We start from the raw sequence: 22,707 nt of genomic DNA, 5'->3' as shown, positions 1-22,707 counted from the left end.
TGCACAGCATTAGAGGCTCAGATATGGTAATATAGGCAGAATGAGCAAAAGCAGTTTGCAGAAACATGGGATGTTCTATTATCTGAGCATATTCAAAACAAGTATATTTCTAGCAAACTATATCTGCCATAAAAATTTCACTTTGAATACACTCAGATATGGCATCTTGTCCCAGGCAACCCCAGTACATGCTCCTAGCGCCAACTTCTATGGACACCAGTGATTTTTTGTATCACCTTTTAAAAGCAGCTCCATTTCTCTCAGACCCTCAAGCTGGATTCTATAATTTAGAGTCTTTCTATAATTACCTGTGCTATTTTACTTAAAATAGAAGTCAAACTGTACCTGTAGCTTGGTCACATTTTATCAAAGACTTCAGTTTATATCACTTAAATATTTTTATCAACAGGTCAGGTGTTTACATAGACATTACATATCCAAGTAACCTAAACTGTGCCCATAACATGCTCAAGTGAAAAAAAAAAAACAAAAAGCGATCCTGAAAATACCAAGATAATTTGCACTATTGATGCCTTGGACCATGAGTAAGCAGCTTGCAGTGCCAGAGCAAAGAACTCCCTTGAAGGCCCTGATCCAGATTACACATTATCGATTGTAGGACCACTACCACTGTTTGAAGAAGTGCCTAAATTATGCTTACAAAGGAGGAATTACATTAGGTGAAACTCAGTAGTAATATAAGACGTGAAGCCTAAATTCTTTCATCTTTATCTTCTGCCCATACTGTTACTCTGAAATATTGCACGCATTTTCTAATTGTTTCTCACCATTCCTAAATTATCTTTTCCGATGGGGTAAACTGCTTAAGTTTCCCTTGTAGACATTTTTGCAGCCAGACATGCTGGTAAGGGTCACCAAGAATGCAAAAGTTCAAGCTAAAGAAGAGAAAAGGGAAATCTGACACTGGTTTGTAACAGTTTTCAGTATTTACACTGAAATACTTACATCTGAACTAACATACTATGTTCAAATGAGAAATTGCTTTTGATAACTGGGTGTGATATAAAGAAGAATGAAATGCTGTTACTTGACAAGTATTTTTCAGTAAATAGAAAACATGAACAAACTTCATTCCTGCTAAACCATGCTGCTGCAGTAGAGAATAAACATTAGATACTTTTCCTTTTATGAGTGAGGGCTGAAAATCTGGGCTAGCCTGTCCTTTCATTCCCACAAAGCATAACACAATAATCTCATACCTTCTGGAAAAGCTCTAGATTATGCAAATCTTCTGTTTGAAAGCAGCCAGTACCACCATTTTTTCTGGAAGATAAGCAGATCAAAAGATCCCAAGGGTTCATTCCACCTATCCGGAAAGAAAAGAAGCACTTTCAGAAAGAAAATATCATGCCATTCTTATTTGCATAAAAAGTACTTAGAGTGAAATCCTGAAGAACAGCAAACTGCTGGAGAGCTAATTACATGAACAGCTACAGGTGGCAGAAGGATGAAAGACATATTTGCTATCACAGTTCATGCTTTGGAACTATATTTAGGTGTTTCACAGTTGGCATTGCCTGCTGTTGTCCGAACCCTGCAGTTTGACCTGTTTAACACTCAGAAATTAAAAAGTTCACAAACAGCATGCTGCTTTACATTGTTCCTTTATTTCTGAACTCCTCAACATGAACGCTTATAACACGTATCCAGTACATGCAGTGTGATCTTCTGAGGTGCTTCTTTAATGAGAAGCAAATTTTACAGGAAGTATTACTGGTCATGCTATTGAATACAGCAGGAATTCTGGTGTAGTGGATTCCCAAATATTAGACACCAGACTGCCAGATCTAGAACTGGTGTACAAATGGGAATTAGATTGCTAGCTTTCAAGCTAATGTGATGCTTCCTTCCTGGGGCGAAGTGACCTGAAGATACAAATAGGTCTTGAAGTTGCCCACATCTCAGCATGTGATGTGGTGTAGAAATGCCAGTGTTGCTTCAAGTAACCTTGGTCAGCTCCCTCACGTGGTCATTTTCTTTCTTCTGTATACAGCCTTCGCTATCTGGACCAGTTAGATAGTGGCAGTCTACAACAGAAATATTACATCTGTTGAGGACACCATGAATGTGTTCATTAAAGGGTAAATTATTTCCTTGACAGGAAGACAACCAGTAATAATGAACTTCAAACAGAAAGGGCAGTCATAGAAGCTGTACAGCATCCAAGGCAGGGTATAGAATCAGGTCTCAAAGCTACCTGCAGAACAGCCATTTCAGGGACTGGTTGGTTCTTTTTCCCAAGGTTGGGAAGATTACATGTATTCTGTTCCATTCTGTGCTATCCATCTGTGATACCGTAAGTTTTTTAGATTACCCCCTTAATTTAGTCCCACCGATGGCCCACAGAGGTATTTATTTTATTTATTTCCTTTCTTTCTTTCTCCAGAATGTATTTTTTTCCTATCCCAATCATGATTACAAATGTCAAGCAGGGTAAAGATTCCACTAAAGGAGATTTAACACTCAATTTATGTTAAGTACAGTAATGAACTGATTGTGTAGAATGGATCCAGGACTACGAAAGTAACTATCACTTTTTTATGTTTATTAGCAGTGTGACAAAGCTGTAGAGATCAATTTTCAGTTATACTGCATTTATTACTGTAAAAAGTTTTTCAATTTCACATTATGAGAACCAGTATTATGGTATAAAAGTAATTAGGGTATATGAAATTTAGGCAAGACAGATTCACTACATGCTTCTTTGTGAAAGAAAACAAAAAAACCCCTGCAGGTAGATTAAAAATGCCACAGATAACAAACAAACGAAGCATTAAAGAAATGTACAAACAAATACCTCATTTTAGCGCAAAAATGTGGCAGTACTAACAACCTCCTCAATGTCCTCACCAGCTATGTAATTATCAGATAAGCAAGAGGTTATGCCTCTGACTAGTAAACACCTTTGAATAAATCATTATAATTACATATAAATCACAATGCCTAGTTGTGTGCAAATTGAAAGGGAGCTGGAGGGAACTCCATTTCTCAGAAACAGTTCATTTCCTTCCCTTTATTGTGACACATCCTGCCCTGGGAAGAATTTGATCCCTGACTCCAGAGGATATGCAGCACCATGTATTTGCCTTTAGGATACATCAGAGTGATCAATATGAATGTACCTAAGAGAAGAAAAGGAAAATGTACCCTCAGGTCTGATGGGCTTCTGAGCCAGTGCCCAGGAAGTAGAACAGCTCAGGAGAGCCTGAATGCCTGCCATTACTTGTGTTTTCTATTCAGAGTAATTAAACCTCTAGCCAGTTATTTCAGTACAGAACAATCAGAACTGAAACATGTCTATTTATAGAAGTCAGGAGATTTCCTATTAGAAAAACAGCGTGCACCTAGTGCTGTCTCTCAGATTCCGGCTGACAGAGCAGCGGGACTTCTATTTAAGCGTGTCAATATATTCCTCATAAACTATACCTGAAAAAACATTCTTGGAAAACAAAAACAAAAGAAGCATGCGTTACAAAAGCTATTTAGTCCTAGAACAGGCTCCTCTAGGAATAGATATTACCTCAAATTTGCCCATGTCATTCCTTTCACAGCTTAACTTTTTGTGGAAAATTAACATCTGTGATCATGAAACAAACAATCTGTCTTCCTTCTGCATATTTAATAATTACAGAACTATATCTCAGGAAAAAAAAAGTGCTACTGTTATTAGTATTCCAACAACATCACGTGGGCCACGCAAAGGACCCCAGGTTCTGTGTTTTAACATAGAAGATCCCTTTCACAGAACTTATTTTTAAAGTAAAGCAAGACACATGTGAGCTAAAACATTCTACAATAAAAGAGAAAGAACAAAAGTGACAGTGATAATAAAAGCCATCTACATGGAAGGACTCATGTTTGAAAATGTTTTTAGAGATTTTAATGAAGAAGCATTAATAGTGTCCATAATATTCGATATTCAATGTACATACTGTTTTGCTGGATTCCTGCAGACTTCAAACCAAAAGCACGCTTTTACAGGACATTTGAGGTGGAAGGTTAAAAAGAATGCTTCATATCTGAACAATTTAATTCCTAGCAATTTGCATGAAGCTTTTCCCACAGAAGGAACTTTGTCTCTAGTTATGGAAATTCTGTTTGCTTTATTCAGCAAACCAGTGGAGTTCAGCACACAGGAGCCACAGATCAGTTAGACAGCATGAAATCACACCTCATGGAGATACTCTCTACTGTTTGCATTATTTTGGACAAGTAGAAAAGTGGTAACAAGATGAGAATATATGAGAGTAAGTTCATCTGCTCTCTGAATATCTTTTCAAATCAAGGTTTTTAGTTCAGCCTGTTAATTAAGGCCTTGCATACACAAGGAGTGCTCATCTGCAGAATTACACCTAATTATGCAGGCAAAGTGATACATGCTGGCAGCATGATGCTTTTATTCACCAGTCTTTTGCCAGGTCTTAGCCTCTCCTCTCCTGCAGGCTTTGTAGCTGTCATCCAGTCCCATTGCAAAAAGTATTTGTACCTGCGATGTGTATCTCAGGTTTACCTAAGAACATCAACCCAAGTTTCTACTTCAACTAGTAGTAGTACAGCATAATTTGATTGAAATCTGATGTCATCAGCTTTATTTACTTTTATTCTGAATGAGTCAAAGTACATGCTATTCAATTTAGAGAGCAATACCTTTCAACTGAAAATTGGTATAATGTACAAATTATAATTTTCAACGAGAGCCCTGTTTTCATTGGCTTTGACTCTGAGTTGTCATTTGAAATAATTTAAATAGCTACTGCGGAAAAAATAATTTAAAAGATAATAGTCTAGGCAAAAAACCAAACATTTTTTAGCAGCAGAGGAAATAGCAATGCAGATACCAATAAAAACATTAACTTTTTCTATAATAATATTCTGCAGAGAGTTTTTGTATTCTGATATAATAGACCAAAGTTAACAGAAACCAAATGAGAACTGTAGGATTTAGTGGGGTTTCAAGTTTACAGATAAACCTCAAGAATTTCTGAAGGTGATTTCTAAAGTAAAGGGATCTTATTCCAGTCTTTGAAATGACCACATGCTTCCCATGAGCTATGGCATTGGAGGCTAAATTTTTCAGAAACACTGTTGAATGCATGCACCTCTGGAATTTTTAATCTCTTAGGTGTATATTATTTCATTTAATCAAATGACTAAGTTTCATTTCATTACCATAGACTGAAATTTCATTTTGCAGTGTTAAGCTTTCTATCCTGAATCTTGAAATGAAAGAACTTTGAAAAATAAATAAAATTTTCATCTTTCATGTTTATCTTCCTGTATTTCATTCATTATGGGAAATAAAAAAAACCAAACCAAGCCAAACTAAAAAAAAAACAAAACCACCACCACCACCAAAAAAAAAAAAAACCAAAAAAACCCGAAAAAAAAACCAACCAAAAAAACCCACTTGGATTTATTTTTATTTTAATCTCAAGTCAATTTTCAATTTTGCATTTGCTTACACCACTACCTTGAAATTAATCAGTTTATGAGCACTAGAGGAAAAGACAACAAGAAACAGCTGGAATTTGTTTGTCAAGAACATATTACATAAAAGTAGTAGTCTCCTCTCTTCTGACAGAGTAACTGATCTTGTAAACAGAAATCAGAGTAACTGATTCAGTGAACAAAGAAAATACCAGCAATGAAATAATTTGACTTTAGTGAGTCTTTAGATATTGTTTCCATGTAACACACCTATGAGGTGATTGCACAGCTATTTGAAAAAATGAAGTCTACTCCACTATCAAAGTGGAATTTTTTGGAGCAGAACCGCAAAAGATACCCAAATGTACAATCAGTTCTGATCAAATTTTTGAGTAACAAATTGAATGCTGGAATAATAAATGCACTTATAAATAGCAAGTGACACCAAGTTGAAAAGAAGTATAAGGTCACACGAAGCATGGTCAGAATTCAATATAATTCCGATAATTGGTCCAAATTCAATCCAAGGAAATTCAAAACAAGTTAAAAGTGCCATAGTTCATGAGCACAAATCAAATGGAGAGGTACAACTTGCCATAGAGAACTACTGCAGAAAAGGATCAAATTCATAAACTGCATATGAACTAATAATACAGTATTGTTGCCAAAAAAAAAATCCAACAAAGCAAATATAAACAACTTTTCAGATGTTGGCAAGTATTTATTAATGCTGAAAGAGTTTAATCCCCTCCTTTAAAATTTCAGTTTTGATTTACTCCATGCCAGTTCCCCAGAGAATTCTAAATAATAGCCCTGTAGATATTGAGAATTGTAACCAAACCTGTTTATGAGGGTTATGGTGGTAAAAATGATTGGGGGGTAATCCTTCTGCTTCAGTTTCTGTTGGTCATACCTCTCCAGCAACACTGTTTCCCAGTTTTGGAAAACATGGTTTCACAGTAGAGGGTTAGAAAACGGAGGTAGATTTTGGAAGACCTCGTACAGGGTCTAACTGAGATGGAGTCATGTCTTTTTGATTTGTTACCAAACCAGTTTATAAAACACCATTGTTTTTAACTATTTATGAGTGTCAGTGCCTTCTTGGTGTCTCACTCTGACCTGCAGCAAGGAGGCTGGGTTGGCCACGAGGCTGGACGGGGACACAGCCAGGACAGCTGACCCCAACTGGCCAAAAGGATACTCCTTACCATATGATGCTGTGCTCAACAACAAAAGCTGAAGGAAGAAGGAAGAAGGGGCCGGGGCGGGGGGGAAGACACACATATTCAGAGTGATGACATCTGTCTGCCCAACTAACATTGTTGGTTCCATCCATGATGAAGCTCCTGTCCCGGGGATGGCTGAACACCTGTCTACTCATGGGAAGTGGTGAATTAATTCCTTGTTATTAATTTTCTCTGTTTAATTTCTTTTCTTCTTTGCCTCTGTTTCGTGAGTTCTTTTACTCAGAGTTTGGACTGAAACACAAGAGACATGAGGTTTATCTTCTGACTCAAATGTTTATTATTTCTATCTAAAATATAGCTGCACAGAAGGTGCCTCTGAGTTAACAAGGTGAAAATGGCCCCGAGTTCTAACTTCCAAGGCCTTTCAAAGTCCAAACTGTCCAATTATGGAATGCCAACTAATTTATTTTTACTTATAACCCAGTAATTATTCATTTATGATCCGCACTGCGGGTTTTTCGAACCAATACCAGACCACCCAGATTTGTGAAGAAGAAGGAGGAAAAAGAAGAAGAACTAATCCACACCCAAAATCCTCCATCTTGTTACTAAATCCCATAAACCTGATTTTTCTACACCTCTACATATTCCACCCTGTGATATAACTAATTACACAGCAACAACCTCGGTGTTATCACACAATTTGGGAAGTTTTCCCAAGGCTTCAGGTCAAATGCAGTGTGTTTTTGAAGATCATTGTCTGTCAGCACTGAAAGGCTGAAATTCTCTGAACTCAGGGTTCCAACACCTTGTTTTTCTCTGCTTGCAGACACGGCTTTTGCGTTCCTTATTTAACTGTCTTTATCTCAGTTCATGAGTTTTCTCACTTTCACCCTTCTGATTCTCTCCCTCATCCCACCAGGGGGAGATGAGCAAGCAGCTCGGTGGTGCTATGCTGCTGGCTGGGGTTAAACCACACCGCCACAGAAAAAATTTTCACCCCTCCAAAATCAATTGTCTCTTTAATCACTGGAGACAGGATACAATGTAAGCATTCTAATTTGCAGCAAGGGGTACATAAAAAACAATTTCTAAACACATGTATCAAGTACCAGAATACCTTACTCTAAGGAGGCTATAGAACCCCTGCTAAGGGAGATCCTGAGATTTGTACAGGATCCTTTTTTAAGAGAAATTCCTGTCAGCTGTACTTGAAATATATTTAAAGGCACCTTTGAGCTGTATGGGTGTAAAGAGAAGATTTTCAGGAAAAGTTGTTTTTTACATACTGATGCATTCAACTGTATTCAGTTATACTTATGGCATGTTGTAACCCTGATCTGTAAAAAAATAAATAGGATGAATATAGGTTTTAGCTTCATGAATCATGAGTTGTCACAGTATACAAGGAAAAAAAAAAGTCAACCTCCTCTGCTCCTGCACGGTAACAGAGTGAGCACAGATTTTACTGAGTTTGGTGAGGAGGCACCTATTTACGGAAGTAGCTGTTTGTGCACAAATCCTACTTTAAACTGGACAGAGGAATATGTTGGGCTTCAACCCTACAATGTAGTCACTCTATAAGAGCCAATAGCTTGCTAGCCAGGAGTTTAAAGTGGAAGCACTAACAGATGTCTGAAAGACAGAACTTCTGCCTCACTGCCTTTCAATTCTAGGCAGAATTTTATGCCCTTCAGCATCTCAGAGGGCAGCAGCATCAGGCAGGCTGCGTGACGGGGTCTGGGGATGTGGGAATTCTACACCTCTGAAGATCTGAGCTTCACTGATAACACTCCAGGGGAAAATAGCCTTTGAAGCCTATTTCTGGTTACAGCAGCTTGGCTGTCTCATTATGCAAATATCAGAATGCCACTTGTTGAGCTTTTCTTTGTTAATAATGCCTCCTCTTACAAGTTTTTGATATCACTGTCCCATTTGTAAGACTTTGTCTAAAGGAATGTCTCACACCTAGTTGTTCAGGAATTTTCTCCTTAAAAAGTAGTTATTGGAAGCATTTTAATTTCTCTTGTGGTGTGGCCCTTGATGGTCATAAACGATCACCAATATGGACCCATTTCAACAACAATGAAGAAATGATCACTCCACTGAGTGATAGCACAGGACAAGATGAAGAGGTTTCTGATATTTTCTGAACTATTCTGGAAAGCAGCTGTTCACCTGTCCATATGCAAAGCTTTCACTGTTTCACACAGTGTGTTCAGACTGACTGTACTCTGTCATAACACACAGCCCCATAACCTCTATCTTAGCTGGACAAATTAGGCTAAAATCTATTGTCACATTAATCACAGCGGAGTATTTTACGTGTAAAAAAATACCCCACCCTATGTATGAGGCTGAGATTGTTGGACACAGTCAATTCATTCACAAAATAGTTTGTGCATTTGTTGTATGGCTGCCAGGGAAAGGCTGAAGGAATCCTGAGGACAGTCACTGTTCACTCCCCTTGAGGATGATCAGGATTTTTTTTTGGCTCAACTACTCCCTAACTAAGAGGATATGAAGTGCCAAGGCAACCATTCTTTGTAGAGGAAAGGCTGGCGTGAACCAGATGGAATCAGTGTAATTCCAAAAGTAGTTCATCTGTCCCTGAACAGCTTAGCACAAAAGATTGCCCTGTGCTCAAGAATTAATGCACAGTCACATCTGAGTTCAGAATTTGGGCAGTGAAATAGGCATTTGAAGTTCTATTGCAGTGCCTCTCATAAAAACAGAGTAATGCTTGACTATCCTGTATCTCTTCTGCAAGTGCTGTGGAGGAATACTGGGTCTAACTACAAATGGAGAGGCATAACACTTCCACTCTTGCCTGAAAGAAAGAATTATTTTATTATTGTTTATTTATATCAGGAACAGTTTTCAAGCCTCCTTTTCTTGTCAATCCGAAGGTGAATTTTAAAAGTAAAAAAATGAGCGTAACAAGCCAAGAGCTACCTGTTTCTACCAGAAATATTCTCAAACGTGGAAAGATATTTTAATTTCTCTGCCTGGTCTCAAACTGTAAAACTACCTTAGACCTAGCTACCAAGTCAGAGTTACCGACTTCCTTACTGGAGCAACTGACAATACAAGGCAGATTACTTTCTCTAAAAGAAGCAAAAGAAATCTATTGCAGGCATAAGTACAAGAATGGAGAACAGACAGGACAATCCCTTCTCCATTTATATCACATTTAGTCATGCAATAGATTAACAATCTTTTCTTCAATCAACAAATTACCATACTATAAGAGACAAGCAAAAAAGAATTTTCAGACCTGCAGCAAATGTTTTAAAGTTGGGTTTTCTATTTGCAGATGAGTGTCAGTAAGACAACAAAAGGTAATAAAAAAATTAAATTGCAGTATTATTAAACTATATCCGTATATTTTTCTGTGCAACCAAAGAATGGGCAGAATACTGGAAATGAAAATGCATTCAAAAGTTGTATTAGTCTGACATGGGGAGAAGAGCATTGCAGTATTGTAAGGCAGGTGCAATAGATAGTTCCCAGTCTCTCCAGGAAAGACTGTCAGGCTAAGAATAATTCTCCACTGAGTTGTATTACAGATTGTAACTCTAAAAACCTATGGGTTTTATCATGGCATAACCTGTCAACTCTAGGTATGAAAATATGCTGTCAAAATACTTTCAGAGCTTTAGTAGCAAATAAAAGGAAAATATGCAGTTCTGACCCAATGACAAATACACTGAGGCAATTCAAACACTCAAGCCTGTCATTCCACTTCTGTGCTTACACACCGTGCTTTGGATGAATATTCAGATTACTCTGGTATGTTCTCCACACATGGGTATTTTCTGCACAGCAAGTCTCAGTGAAACCCAAAGCTCCTAATAATCCAATATGGTATGCTCTTCTTGTAAGCATGCTAAAATAACTTACAACCCCAACTGCTACCAAATGCTGGAATTCTTACTTTATATGTATTTAATACACAACATAAGCTACGACAGTCAAAGCTGCTATATGTTTCTCACTCACACATTGTGGGACTTAGACCTAACCTTCAGAGGGATGGAAGTATTTGGTACCTAGTTAAAGCACAGACGTCACAGAGCCATCAAAGCTCAGCTAAATCCATCGATGTAGGTGTTTCCTTACCTTCTGTGAAGGTGGAGAAGGAAACCACCTGACAGAAAAGACAGACTGAGAGATATTAGAGACAGGCTACTGAGAGTGGACTGGCATGAAGAACCAGGTGAAAACTGGAAGGAGAGAATGTGCATGTGGGAAGAAGGGTCATGCAGCTGAGACATGCAGGGAGGAGGCTGCACAGTGGAGCCCAGAGGAACTGCAGCAGGTGGGAGAATTCAAATAGCACCCTGCTCCAGCAGGGACATAGCAGGAGGAGGGTCTGCCCACAAAATACTCTTCTCTCATGCATATGCACACACACACACACGAAGGAGCACAGAGGGACAGTGCTGGGTGGGGTGACCCCAGAAACCCTGTCAGAGAGACACAAGCCCCTGCCCTGGTACCCCCAGGATGTCCCTGGGGAGACTCCGCCACAGTGCCCAATCATGATGAGTGAACGGGAGGCCCAAACCACCTTGTGGACCTGAGGAACTGTGGAAGTACACGCTAACTTGGATAAGTTTGTACCTAGACCTTAACACCAAGTGGTACTGAGGCACCCTCCCCACTAGACTGTTGCAAAACCTCTGGATCCTGCTACTTTTATAAGGAAGACTCTGGGCTTTTAGAAAGGCACATACAACAAACAGGAAGAGCTGGTGACTGGAAAGAAGATTCAACTGGAAAGCAGTTCCTAGGGAAGAGAAGTTCCTCCCAAGGAAGCCAACTTGCCAGCTTGTGTATATCTTCCATCCTGCATTTCACCCCAACCTTTCTACCACTCCCACTCTTTGCAACAGAACATAAGGTACCTGAGCTGAGAAGCTCTCTGAATGATGGCACCAATGGGAATTCATCACTGACTTTAAAAGGCAGAAACTGTGCTAGAACTGAGAAAACAGCCTCTTCCCTTCTATGAATATAGGAGCCTCAGGATAGGCAGCCAAGGAGTAAGTGGGTTTTTTTGTCTTAATGTCCTGTCTCATTCTAATTACAATGAATGAGGATACCAATTACAATATTAAAATAATGATGTTTGATCACATGCAAGAAACTAAGACACATCTTTTAAGGTCCAAATGGCCAAACTTGATCACTGCAATTACAGCACTCAGGTATCCTATACCAATCCTTATTAACGTATCAGATTCCATAATACCCAGGAGACATGAAACAGTACTGAAAAAAAGAAGCTTGGGAATAAAGGCAATGACTAAACTAAACAGTGTCAGGACACAGACTCAATCACTGGCCTGCAATCATCTACTGTGTTTATTTTCTTCTCCCTGGGTGGCCATGCAATGCCCCAGGAGACAGCCTAAGCCAGTGACAGCTCCTAAAACTCAGCAAAAAGCAGGCCACCCTCAGTCGGGGGAAAAGAGTTTAGATACATGGACTTGAGCCATACTGCATCACTTGCAGTAAGGACTAGGGAATTGACCCATTTTGTTTATGAGTAAGACAAAACTGCAGAAGACAGTGATGCAATAATTAAGTCATGCCAAATGTCAGATTTTCAGCTGTACTTTACAGATACTGTTTTCTATGTACCACTCTATGCTGCCTTTCATCTCTATTCCCCTGGCATGCCAGGGGGTAGTAGAAGTCCATGATAGATATCTGGACTGCCATGTAGAGCATCCATAAAACATGGACTCCAAAGACCTTAAAATTATCTCTGCAAACATTTTAAAGAAACGTAGGGTCAGACCTCACTTTTGAAGGTCAACAGACATCCTTACATTGTTAGATTTGCAAAATAATGCGTACTGTAACATCTGGGGTGTAAATCATAAGTGTCATGGAGCTGGGTATAGGAAGAAAACCTGATGCTTTCTCCTACTTCACACATCATCCTGTCATAAAGAAGGCAACCCAACTAGTCTACAGTTACCTTCTGGGCTAGTACTTTCTTGAATACTTCTTTTTTTTCTACTCTCAGAGTTTTTTTTAAAGCCCTAACACTACATTCCTAGGGAAAATAGGGCTAACATGTCAAACTCTACGTATTTAAAGTCCTTAACCTCAGCCTCATCTTTATACAAAATTACCTCAATTATTTTTCGTTGAAGAAGGACTTTTAGACAGCCTCCACTGATACTTGGCCTCACTGTGGCTGCGAAACCTGAAGTGAGAGAGTTTTTTTGATACACTTGCTGAAGTCAAATGGGAAAAAAATATTTAAATGCCTAATTCCCATTGAGACAGACAAATGCTTCTTGATTTGCTCCAAAATAGCTAGGTCTTGTTCTTATTTTGTCTATCAGCTGTTGAACAGTACTTTGGTAGGCTGATATGTTTTCTATTTTACCTATTGCCACAAAAAAATTGTAGTTAAATGGTTTTCTTTCAAATAAAGAAAAAATTATCTTTTCTTACTTCTGCATTTTACACTAAAAATACTTTTTCAATAAACAGATCAACTGAGCTGTATTATGTCAGATCTAAAATAACTGTGGTTCTGCCAGATTTGTCTTGCATTTACAAAACACAGAAGAACACTCTGTAAGCTCTCTCTATATATACACTTCTAGTAGTTGCTATAAATTAATACTGAAAATCCTTTTTATAGCTAAATATTTATTTTTGAAAGCATTACCACAAACGTCAGAAACAAAGTCATTACAACAATGTCTTGTTACAGAAACACTTTATGACTTGAATAATTTGGTTCAAACTTTCCAAAATGTGTACCACTCAGCTCCTCTGTCCTTCCCTCTATCAGAGCATGATCGTATTTCATTTATGTGAGGCACCATTGAGAAAATATGTTCAGACTATATTTTTTTTAATCTTGCTACCAGTTAAAGTTGTTCAAATCCTATTCCTTTGTTACTTTTTAAACCAAACCCCTTCAATGTTTTGCCTTTCCCTTGTGAAAAATGGACATTGTTTTGTAAGGAAACATGCCTGCCAAAAATGATAGAAATGCATGATATGTGGGGTTTTTCCTTTTTAATCGAAGAGAGGGTGTCACTTTTTGTAATACTTTCCCGTATGAAATAATTTTTTCCAGAATTTGAAAGTTCTCATGACTAATTTGAAACTGAGATATAGTTCCAATTTCTGACTATGTCAGAGGAGCCTCTATTCTCTTTGACATCTGTGCAAACTAGGATTACCTCCAAATGGACAACCTCAGGGGCTGAGTAAAAAAAAAATTCAATATTGCATTGAAAAATCAACTCTGAGGGAGTACAGTGAACATCAGAAGGATAGAATAATCATTCCCCTCATGAAGAAAAGTTTCCTTTTTGATGTAAGATAAGCCACTGTAACAACAATACGTTGTGTGAAATTTTCAGAAACATGTTCTAAACTGTGGGTGGCTAATGCGCTTTTGATGTCTGGGGTGGTTTTGGGATGCAGCATTCAAAGGAGCTGTCAGCTGAAAGTGGATGCAGCTGGAGAAAGTTGGAATCTGAACCTAGGAATGGCGTGGGCTGGCTGCAAATTACAATGAAGGCCTATACAGTGTAAAAGGTTTTTGCTGCCTGAACCAATAAAAGTCATGGTAGCCGAAGATAAAAAAAAAAAAAAAAAAAAAAAAAAAAAAAAAGGTTTTTGTTTCAGTGGTATATAATGCCACTACCTAAAATGGGAGCACAGTGATGAAAGGCAGCAGCACACTTCTCACAGCTGACCAGGGCTCAGAGCCAGTGACTGCATCAAAAAGGGTGCACAGCTTCCAGCAGCCAAATCACTGAGCAATCCTAACCAACAATCCCTTAGAGAGAGTGCTCTGGCAGGATGGTGACAGGCTTCTGGCTAAACTGACTGACATTCTCCCAGCACCTATATTAGAAGACAATTATTTGACATTTAGGAACAGACATATATATTTATAAACCATAGTCTCTGCTTGAACCCTATCAGAGCCAGGATTCATTTCTTATAGGGAAGCATTTTTAAAATACTTGAAAAAGCAATTGTATGCTGTTACCTTCTTATCCTACAGGCTACAGTTATAAAAAATTGCCTCAAACTCTTTTTCAGGATTTGCATGTTACCAGCATACTACAAATCTTGTATACTGATGGCTAAATCCCTTGCATTTATTTAATTTCAGTAGCCTTGCACATTGCTGCTTTCCTTTGGCTGACATGTGGATCTTCCTGGACACTGGTGTTTTTCAGATTCTGTTAACGTGACATAATTTATTCCAGTAAAGTTTTAATTTTAGCTCACTGTGTAATCAGTGTGTATAATTTTAATTATTGTAATCTCTAAGTCAGCCCCTTAAATACCACTGGACTGTATGTTCTGTTTATAAAACTGAAAAGAACACTCAGAGAAAGATATGTTTGTTACATTTAGGACTAAATGCTATATTTTGGGTTTACCTGGCAAAGCTCAATGTCCTTATACTTTTGTTATAAACAAATAAAGAATTTCCCTTTCTAAAGGAAAAGAGGGCATTTGAAACAGAAGATTCTGTACAGTCTTATAGAGGGTTTATTTTAGTAATACAAAGAAATCGTTTGTGTGCTCTTCTTCTACAAAGCATGAACATGTTCTGCTAGTAATTAGTAAGAAGAATACATATTGTTCAGAAAAATATATGATGCATTTAGATTTTCTAACATGAAACCACAGCATCACATTAGAGAGCAGCATTCATTTGTTTATGTCAGAAACTTCTCTCTTGTACTGAATCCAATAATATGTGTGGGCAGGAGATTAATTGCTAAAAGCAAAACTAAAAAGTGAACAAGACAATGTATGTTTCTGGTATGCATTACCTTCCCAAAACTAAATGAAATTCCATGTTATGGAAGCAGATTAAGTCTGTTACATGCTTGTAACTCAGCATGCTCTGAGGATCACATTTCTACCTATTTAGCTTGTTTAGGAAGCTCCTTGTTTAACAACACACAAAAAGTGTTCCTAAAATGTGTGTTTTGTCTGTCAAAACTTAGCTCAGGACTCACATGACATATATTTTGCATTAGGAAACCAATCAGTTTTGTAGATGGTTATTTGTACCAACAATTAACCAAAAGGATTTTGGGAAGAGAACTTACATCTGCTAGATTTGAATATACATATGTATTTGTATGGTAACTTAAAAAATATCTTTCTGTGGCTACCTTCACCATTATTATTTTGCACAGTATTTTAAATTACTTACTTATGATAGAATGATCTTGTGCTTCTGCTGGCATGCTAGGATCTCCAGTCCTGCTTATTTAACCTTACCTCCACAGGGTTGTTTACACTTTCAGAACCTGATTTCAATTTACTTTAATTTTCTCAGAGACTTTTGTATTTATAAAAGCTGAGCATCTAGTGACCTCTCTATTCCTGACATTTCCTTTACTCTCCACTATGAAAAAGAACAAAAACCCCAGTGTCCCATTTCTGTTCCAAAAAAACTAAAGTGCTTCCTTCAGTGGGTTGGTCCTTGTAATTGAAAATGGCAACCAGATGTTTACAGAACACACAAGAAATTTTCCTTGAGGCTTTTATTCTTTATAATTGTTTGCTAAGTTAGTTGGATTTCAGCAAAACTTGTCTGAGGCTGCAACAAACAGCAAGTAGGGGCTCCTCCTAACTGTACTCTGAACAATTAAAAAAAAACAAAACAGAAAGAAAAGTTAAAACTAAAGTTTCCTACTCTTGTTAATGTGTTTCTAGCTCCACAAAAAGTCATTCAGTAAGGGAGGAAATTTGGTTCTATTAGTACTTATTTTTACATGCCATCCCATGAAAAATATACCTATTTCACAATACATTATTTGCTTTCTACTTTCTCAAAGTTCAGCTGGCTGTTATCTATGCATTACTAATTTTTGCTCCCTTCTCTTTCCCCACTCCCATCAGGAATATATTCTCTTAAATTTTGGGGGGTTTGAAAATATTTTGCATTTTAAGAATATGCTGTAAACTACATACTGTTTGTTCCTCCAAGCCCTAAGTCACCATAGCTGAATCATACCTGAAATCTCTCCATCTTCTTTAGAAATCACCATTTTTCCTCTTCAGTTTCTTGTCTGCCTGATTTTCTCAAGGCTAGTCATGTACTTCAAGAAGTCTGTGAGACCATCTTGTTACCCCACCAGGGGACTCACTACACACAATAAAATCCCTTTACCTAATCATTCAAGACATCTAAGATTGACTGCTCCAGAGCTCCAGGGAATCCATTTGATTACTTCACTAGCTTTACTCCCAAAACAGATTTCCTAATAACAACTCTGTTGTAGTACATCATGCCCTGATTACTACAGACATGATGAACAGATTGTTCTTTTTTCCTTGGCAGCAGAATTTGTTAGCCCTTTGTGTTAGCAAGTACCTCTGTTCACCCAAATATACCAATCTTCACAGTCATTGAAGAAAGAGCATCACTGTGTCCTCCTGTCTCTAGCACCTTGTCTCATTTTCACTAATTTTGCTGACATGGTATGTCTTGGAAAATGCAAAACGGATGTCTGACAGTCAACAGATGTGGCCCTGAAGGCCTCCAAAACCCATGGCTGTAGTTTATTCTCTACACTAATTAGCAACTCTGAGGAAACTATTACTGGCTGCACTTACGAAGTAGCACTTCTGAGAGTTCCTACCTTGCTGCTGGCCAGATGTCAGCAATCAAGCTGATACTTTTCCTATTTAGCCTCTGGTCAAAAGTATGAACAGTGAGGAATAGTAGAGGTGGTACAAAATGCTAAAGGAATAACATGAAGATATACAGCAAAGAGCATGCATTTCATCCTGACAGTGACTCATACAGTTTCTATCCTAGTTTTCTCCATCTCTAACTGATGTGGCAACATTTTCTGGCCTTGTAACTCCACCTGTGAAGCAAAGTAAACTGAGTAATTTTCTTCCATGAAAAATGTAAATTTTCTTTAAAAAATACTTTTCCCAAAGGATACCCAGAAAACCAAAACGAAAAACTGACAAAGGCTGACACGGAAAATTTCTTTTGGGGAAAATCAAATGAGAATTTTCTTTCATCTGTCCCCAACTGCTTCTTCAGTCATGTAAATATACAGAGAGACAGAAAACTTTGCAGCTAGCATCACTTCACATCTGTGGACACCTGTTCTTGCTCCTGCAGCCTCACGTTCCCTGACATTCCCCAAGCACCAGCTTTTACAGGGAGTGACCACCACTGGGTACAAAGAAGCAAAAGAACTCTCTATAGAGAGCCAAGAGGGGGACAGCAGAGGGCTTATCTTCCATAACAATACAACTCTCAAACCATCATTTCACAGCAAAATGAGTTATGCCTGACTATAGTCAGGTGGCTTTATCAGTGAGGGGGTATTTACTCCTCGCTGTAATACATACGTAGTGCCACTTTAAATACCAGACAGATCTCTTAACCCAGGCACATAAAGAGAAAGGCCAAGATTCGCTAAGATTTGCTCCCATGGGTCTGTTTTCTCAACCAGCCCTTCCTGTTCCTGGTGCAGCTCCACCCAAGCACCACTCCCACATCTGCAAAAAGCTAGGTCATCCTCATAGTTAGTTGCTGGAACCAGGGCTTAGTTTACACAGCCAAGTATTTAAACGCAGCATGCTCTTAAAATGGAAGAAAACAGAGCAGAATTCAGTGTATATTGATAATCTCAGAAAAGAGGAAATAGCTAATCTTCAATGGATGTCACTCAAACTGCAAAAAGAGGCAATAGTCAAGTTTAAATACTTAACTACAGTATTCTAAAAATAGGAAATGATCATGTAAAAGCAATACTATGAAAATGGTTTATGATTTTTTTTTAAAGTCTCTCATTGCAATTGCAAAAACTTCCACCAAATTACTAACATTCTAAGGCAGCAGGGAGCATATAATATTACACTGCATTCAGTCAGGAGCCTGAATACATGAGCTTTTTTCCATGGCCAAGCTGATGGGCTATCACTGAGCTTATGCACAATCTTTTCCACTCCAAGAGCTAGTGGTAATGACAGAATTTTGCATGTTACTGCAGAATGAATTAAAATTGGCCAGTCAGATGTGTAACATACAAATGCACACATTTCTTGGAGCCTGCAGTTTGCTGAGATTTGCTTAACTATTGGTAAAGGTGAAGAATTGAGAAATGAAGGAAACGCCTATTAAGGGAGGGTCACCAATGACTAATGAGGCAGGCACATTCAGCAAAGGACAGAAAAACTGATGGCTCTGTAAGGAAAGACGTAAGTAGTTTATATATCTTTGAAGATGTCATCTGGGCAAAGTATGGAATTCAGGAAAGATTCAGGCAGCAGGCAGTAACTAGGGAACATTATTTCTGGAGGGCAGAAATGCCTATTAGTGAAACAAGTTTCTGAGATAAAACCATCCTTTTAAAAAATGTGAAAATATTGGCAGGGTAGCATAGAGTCATAGGGACACACAGATCCTGTTAAATCTTTACTGTGATAACAGAGATGAGAGCTTCTCAGACTGGAAGAACAGGGAAGAAGGCAGAAGACACTGGAAAACATTTGGCAAGTTCTTCTCTGGTATTTGCCACTCTGGGAGGATCTAAGGGGGCTCTGAAGCCAGGTGGCCCATCACACTCATCTCCAATAGAGCAGCACAGCTCTGTCCTGGGCTGAAGGAAGGAAGCCCAGAGGCTTGTACAGCTCAGTATGGCAAATCTCCCAGGAGAAAGCCTGGAAGTGTGGGGCTTTCTCACTTCTCCTGATCCTTTTATTATTTTCAATGAGATTATGACACCCATTTCAACCCCCTCCAAGGCTGTGGTGAATGCATAACTTGTTCCAGAGGCTATGCCTCTCTGAGCAGATTTTCACATTTTATAAAGGAAGGAAGAGAGGGAGGGAGGGAGGAAGGAAGGAATTCGGAAGGAAGGAATTCGGAAGGAAGGAAGGAATTCGGAAGGAAGGAATTCGGAAGGAATTCGGAAGGAATTCGGAAGGAAGGAAGGAAGGAAGGAAGGAAGGAAGGAAGGAAGGAAGGAAGGAAGGAAGGAAGGAAGGAAGGAAGGAAGGAAGGAAGGAAGGAAGGAAGGAAGGAAAGAAAGACACACACCAATCACACTAGCTGGAAAACCAATGTGCCATTTGCAGATGTGCTGGCCAATACAACCTGGTATCTTTCTTATCGGCTGTTATGATGAGCTGTTTGCTCATCAGTAACTTCTTTTGAACTGCTTACTTCAAAATGGATTTACCACAGATACTACTAGAGATAATGACCATGTTAAAACATTGCCCAAGGTGGTAATCCCAGCTCTCTGCAAAACCTGACTATTCCATCGTCTGCTACTAACGTAGTTCTAACACAGTTCCACCTCTCTATCTCCATCCCAACAGCAGACTAAGAGACATGTTAAACTTACAGCAAAACTGGCCCATTTAGGGCTGCTGCAAAAGGAAGTCTCTCACAGCTCAGAGCAGACACAGATATCAGTCCATGGACTTTTCCCTCCATGTGGGTTTAATTGCTAAGGAATGGTGAAAGCACAACTACTTTTTGATCAAGCAGAGCTGCTTGAGAATTTACTGACAAAGCTATTTTTCAGTGAAAAATTAGGGGTTTGAATAATTTATGTTTTACTGCAGAACACATCTGTATGGATTTTTCATAGTAAACCCATAAACCACAGTCACTTTGCCATGATTAAAAATACCCCTATGTTTTTCCTTTTTACCGAACTGTTTTCCAGTTACCAAAACTCAAAATGGTTTTGGTTGGTTTGTAAGAAGTGAAAAATTTCCACTGAAGAAAACTATCCCCCTGATGTTTCTCCCTGACAGCAATGAATTCAACATAGTGCTGCAGCCCAGGTGTTGAGGACCTTTCTGGAAGATCAGTGTGCAGAGCTGTCACATTTGGGTTTCAAACACCAGCAGAATGGGTCCCAAAATTCTTAGCAGGCCAGCACAAAAAAAAACAGTTAGGAATGTTTTGTGGTGAATTTTTTTCCATATATGACTTCAGCTAGAGTCTTGGCTCTCAGCCATTCAAAACAAAAAATCCTTTCAAATTTAGAGTGAACTTTGAAAGCTACACGAGTAAGAGAGTCTGCACAAAAAAATAAAAGCACCCGATAGAGCTGCTAAATAATACCAAGTAATAAGGAATTACTCTTTTTATAGATTTTTCGCAGCACTCACATTCTGTGTTTCTCAGTTCATTATCTATATATTTTTAATTGAGGCCAAAGGAGCATATTTTTAATAAGTTATAACACTCCTATTAGAAAAATATTATGCCAAAGCATAGCTCAAAATACCCTTCTCCAAAATAAGGAGTACCGTCCCTTCCAGAAGATTAAACCCCATCATCTACTGGGGAAGAAAATTAACTTTGAATGTAATTTGCTTAGCTGTAAGAAAAGATCATTGGGTTGGTATGTAGACATCCTCTTTTACTTTCTTCTTGTTTTTAAAACATAACATTAAAGCTAAGCACTTACATAACAGAGAATAGTTAAAGGCAGATTTATGCTGCCATGAAATAGAATTAGTAGAGTCTTACTCTTAGCTTTAAGTTGGCAAGCATTGACTTTTTTACATAATCCAACATCTGCTGAAAGCTGTAGGATGTTCCTGGAAAATACCTAAGGCCTTTTCATTACTTTTTTTTATTATTACTGGGAAAATACTACAGGAAGTACTGGTTCTAGCCTGTAAAATATAAATATCCACAGTTCAGCTCATTTCTGCAGAGGTAATATTTGGAGTGTAAAACATGTACAGGAGAACTTCAATCTGAACTCAGCACTGTAGGAAAATCTAGTACAGTCTTTTTTTTCTTTTTTTTACAGGTTTCAACTGATTTTGGCATACCCACTTCCTTGGCCATTTGAAACAGAAGTATTTCACAGAGATGGTGCACACGGTCCCCAGAGACACCATCTTTTCTCTGCAGCCCATCTGACATTAGCAAATCCTGCAGACATGGTGTGTTTTGTCACTTTCAGATGGAAAGTACTCAAGGCAAGGAATGGCTAAAAGGTGACTATAAAACTAGATTAAAGTAAGAGTGAGATGAAGACTATTTACTACTTCTTAGTACAGCCTGCCAAAGAAAACCACATGTACCTCATTTTCAAGAAAGTTTCTTAAAGAAACTTGAAATTAGCAATGGAATTTTGAGCAATCTCAAGCATGCTAAGTAATTGTAGTTTTCATCTATGAAATTATCTGGTTTGCTTAAAGCTCAAGCAAACCTGAGCTCTCTGGTAGCCCCAGAAGTGTATTGCAAGTCTGAATGACACAAACAGTACTCCCTTTAGCACGAGAAATATCTAACTACACCATTTTTCCTCTGATGGAAGTGCAGCCTGTGTATTTTTTTCAAAGCCTTCCAGTTCCCGAACTGACTTCCAAGACCAAATTGGCATCACAGTTTCAGTTCATACCTCAGAGGTGTCTAAGAACACTCAAACATGGTCATCACATATATAACTGGTGCCCAAGCTTCTCTATCAAGCACACTGTAACTCTACACAATAAAGCTACAGTCCTTTGTGCAAGAGATCAGGATTCTTCAGTAGTCTGCTTTAACTGTGGATCAAATTTCAAGAGGAACCGAGAACCAACAGTAATCTATCCCAGATTCAACAGCAAGTGCAAAATTTACTTGTCATATATTGTGTTCTTCAACAAGTTTACAGAACAATCAAAACATTACTAGAGGAAAAAGTACCTTCACACATACAACTTTTCTTTAGGAAAGAAAATGATAAGGAAACAAATGTAGCAGGTATGTGTTTTCTTATGAAACATTCTATGGAAAATCCCTCCGTTATATTGATGAAGTTCGTTTGAGAAGTCATCAGAAGCCAAACTGATCTGATTTAGTTGTCAAGACTATGATGAACTACTCTGCTGCATTCTTTTTACAGAAGGATACCTAACAGAACTCTACCTAATAGAAGAATCACCTAATTGTGGAAAATTATCCACACAGCTGAGAAGGGCTAGAATTTAGTTGCTATCCTTACTTTCATCAGAGTTTATGCACTTTATGTTTGTGGAAGAACACTGGATCAATTCTACAGTTAGT

At 38.3% G+C, this 22,707-nt stretch overlaps 1 protein-coding gene across 4 annotated transcripts in view; it reads right to left on the bottom strand.

Moving 5' to 3' along the window:
• The window catches only part of CPED1 (cadherin like and PC-esterase domain containing 1), a 142,605-nt gene that overhangs the window by 106,016 nt on the left and 13,882 nt on the right, over positions 1–22,707 (bottom strand). For all 4 annotated transcript variants that reach the window (XR_014226345.1, XM_082280310.1, XM_082280309.1 and 1 more), the window contains one exon: positions 1,221–1,327. Coding sequence is in view for 3 of the 4 variants with exons in the window: in XM_082280310.1 (XP_082136436.1) it covers positions 1,221–1,327 (107 nt within the window). In the remaining variant the exon portion in view is untranslated. The remainder of the gene's footprint in view (positions 1–1,220; positions 1,328–22,707) is intronic.

The sequence above is a fragment of the Coloeus monedula genome, assembly GCF_965178545.1.
Source record: "Coloeus monedula genome assembly, chromosome: 4".
In the NCBI taxonomy this organism is placed as follows: Eukaryota; Metazoa; Chordata; class Aves; order Passeriformes; family Corvidae; genus Coloeus; species Coloeus monedula.
Note: the sequence above shows the minus strand (reverse complement) of the source record. Positions and strands in the feature narration are given on the sequence as shown.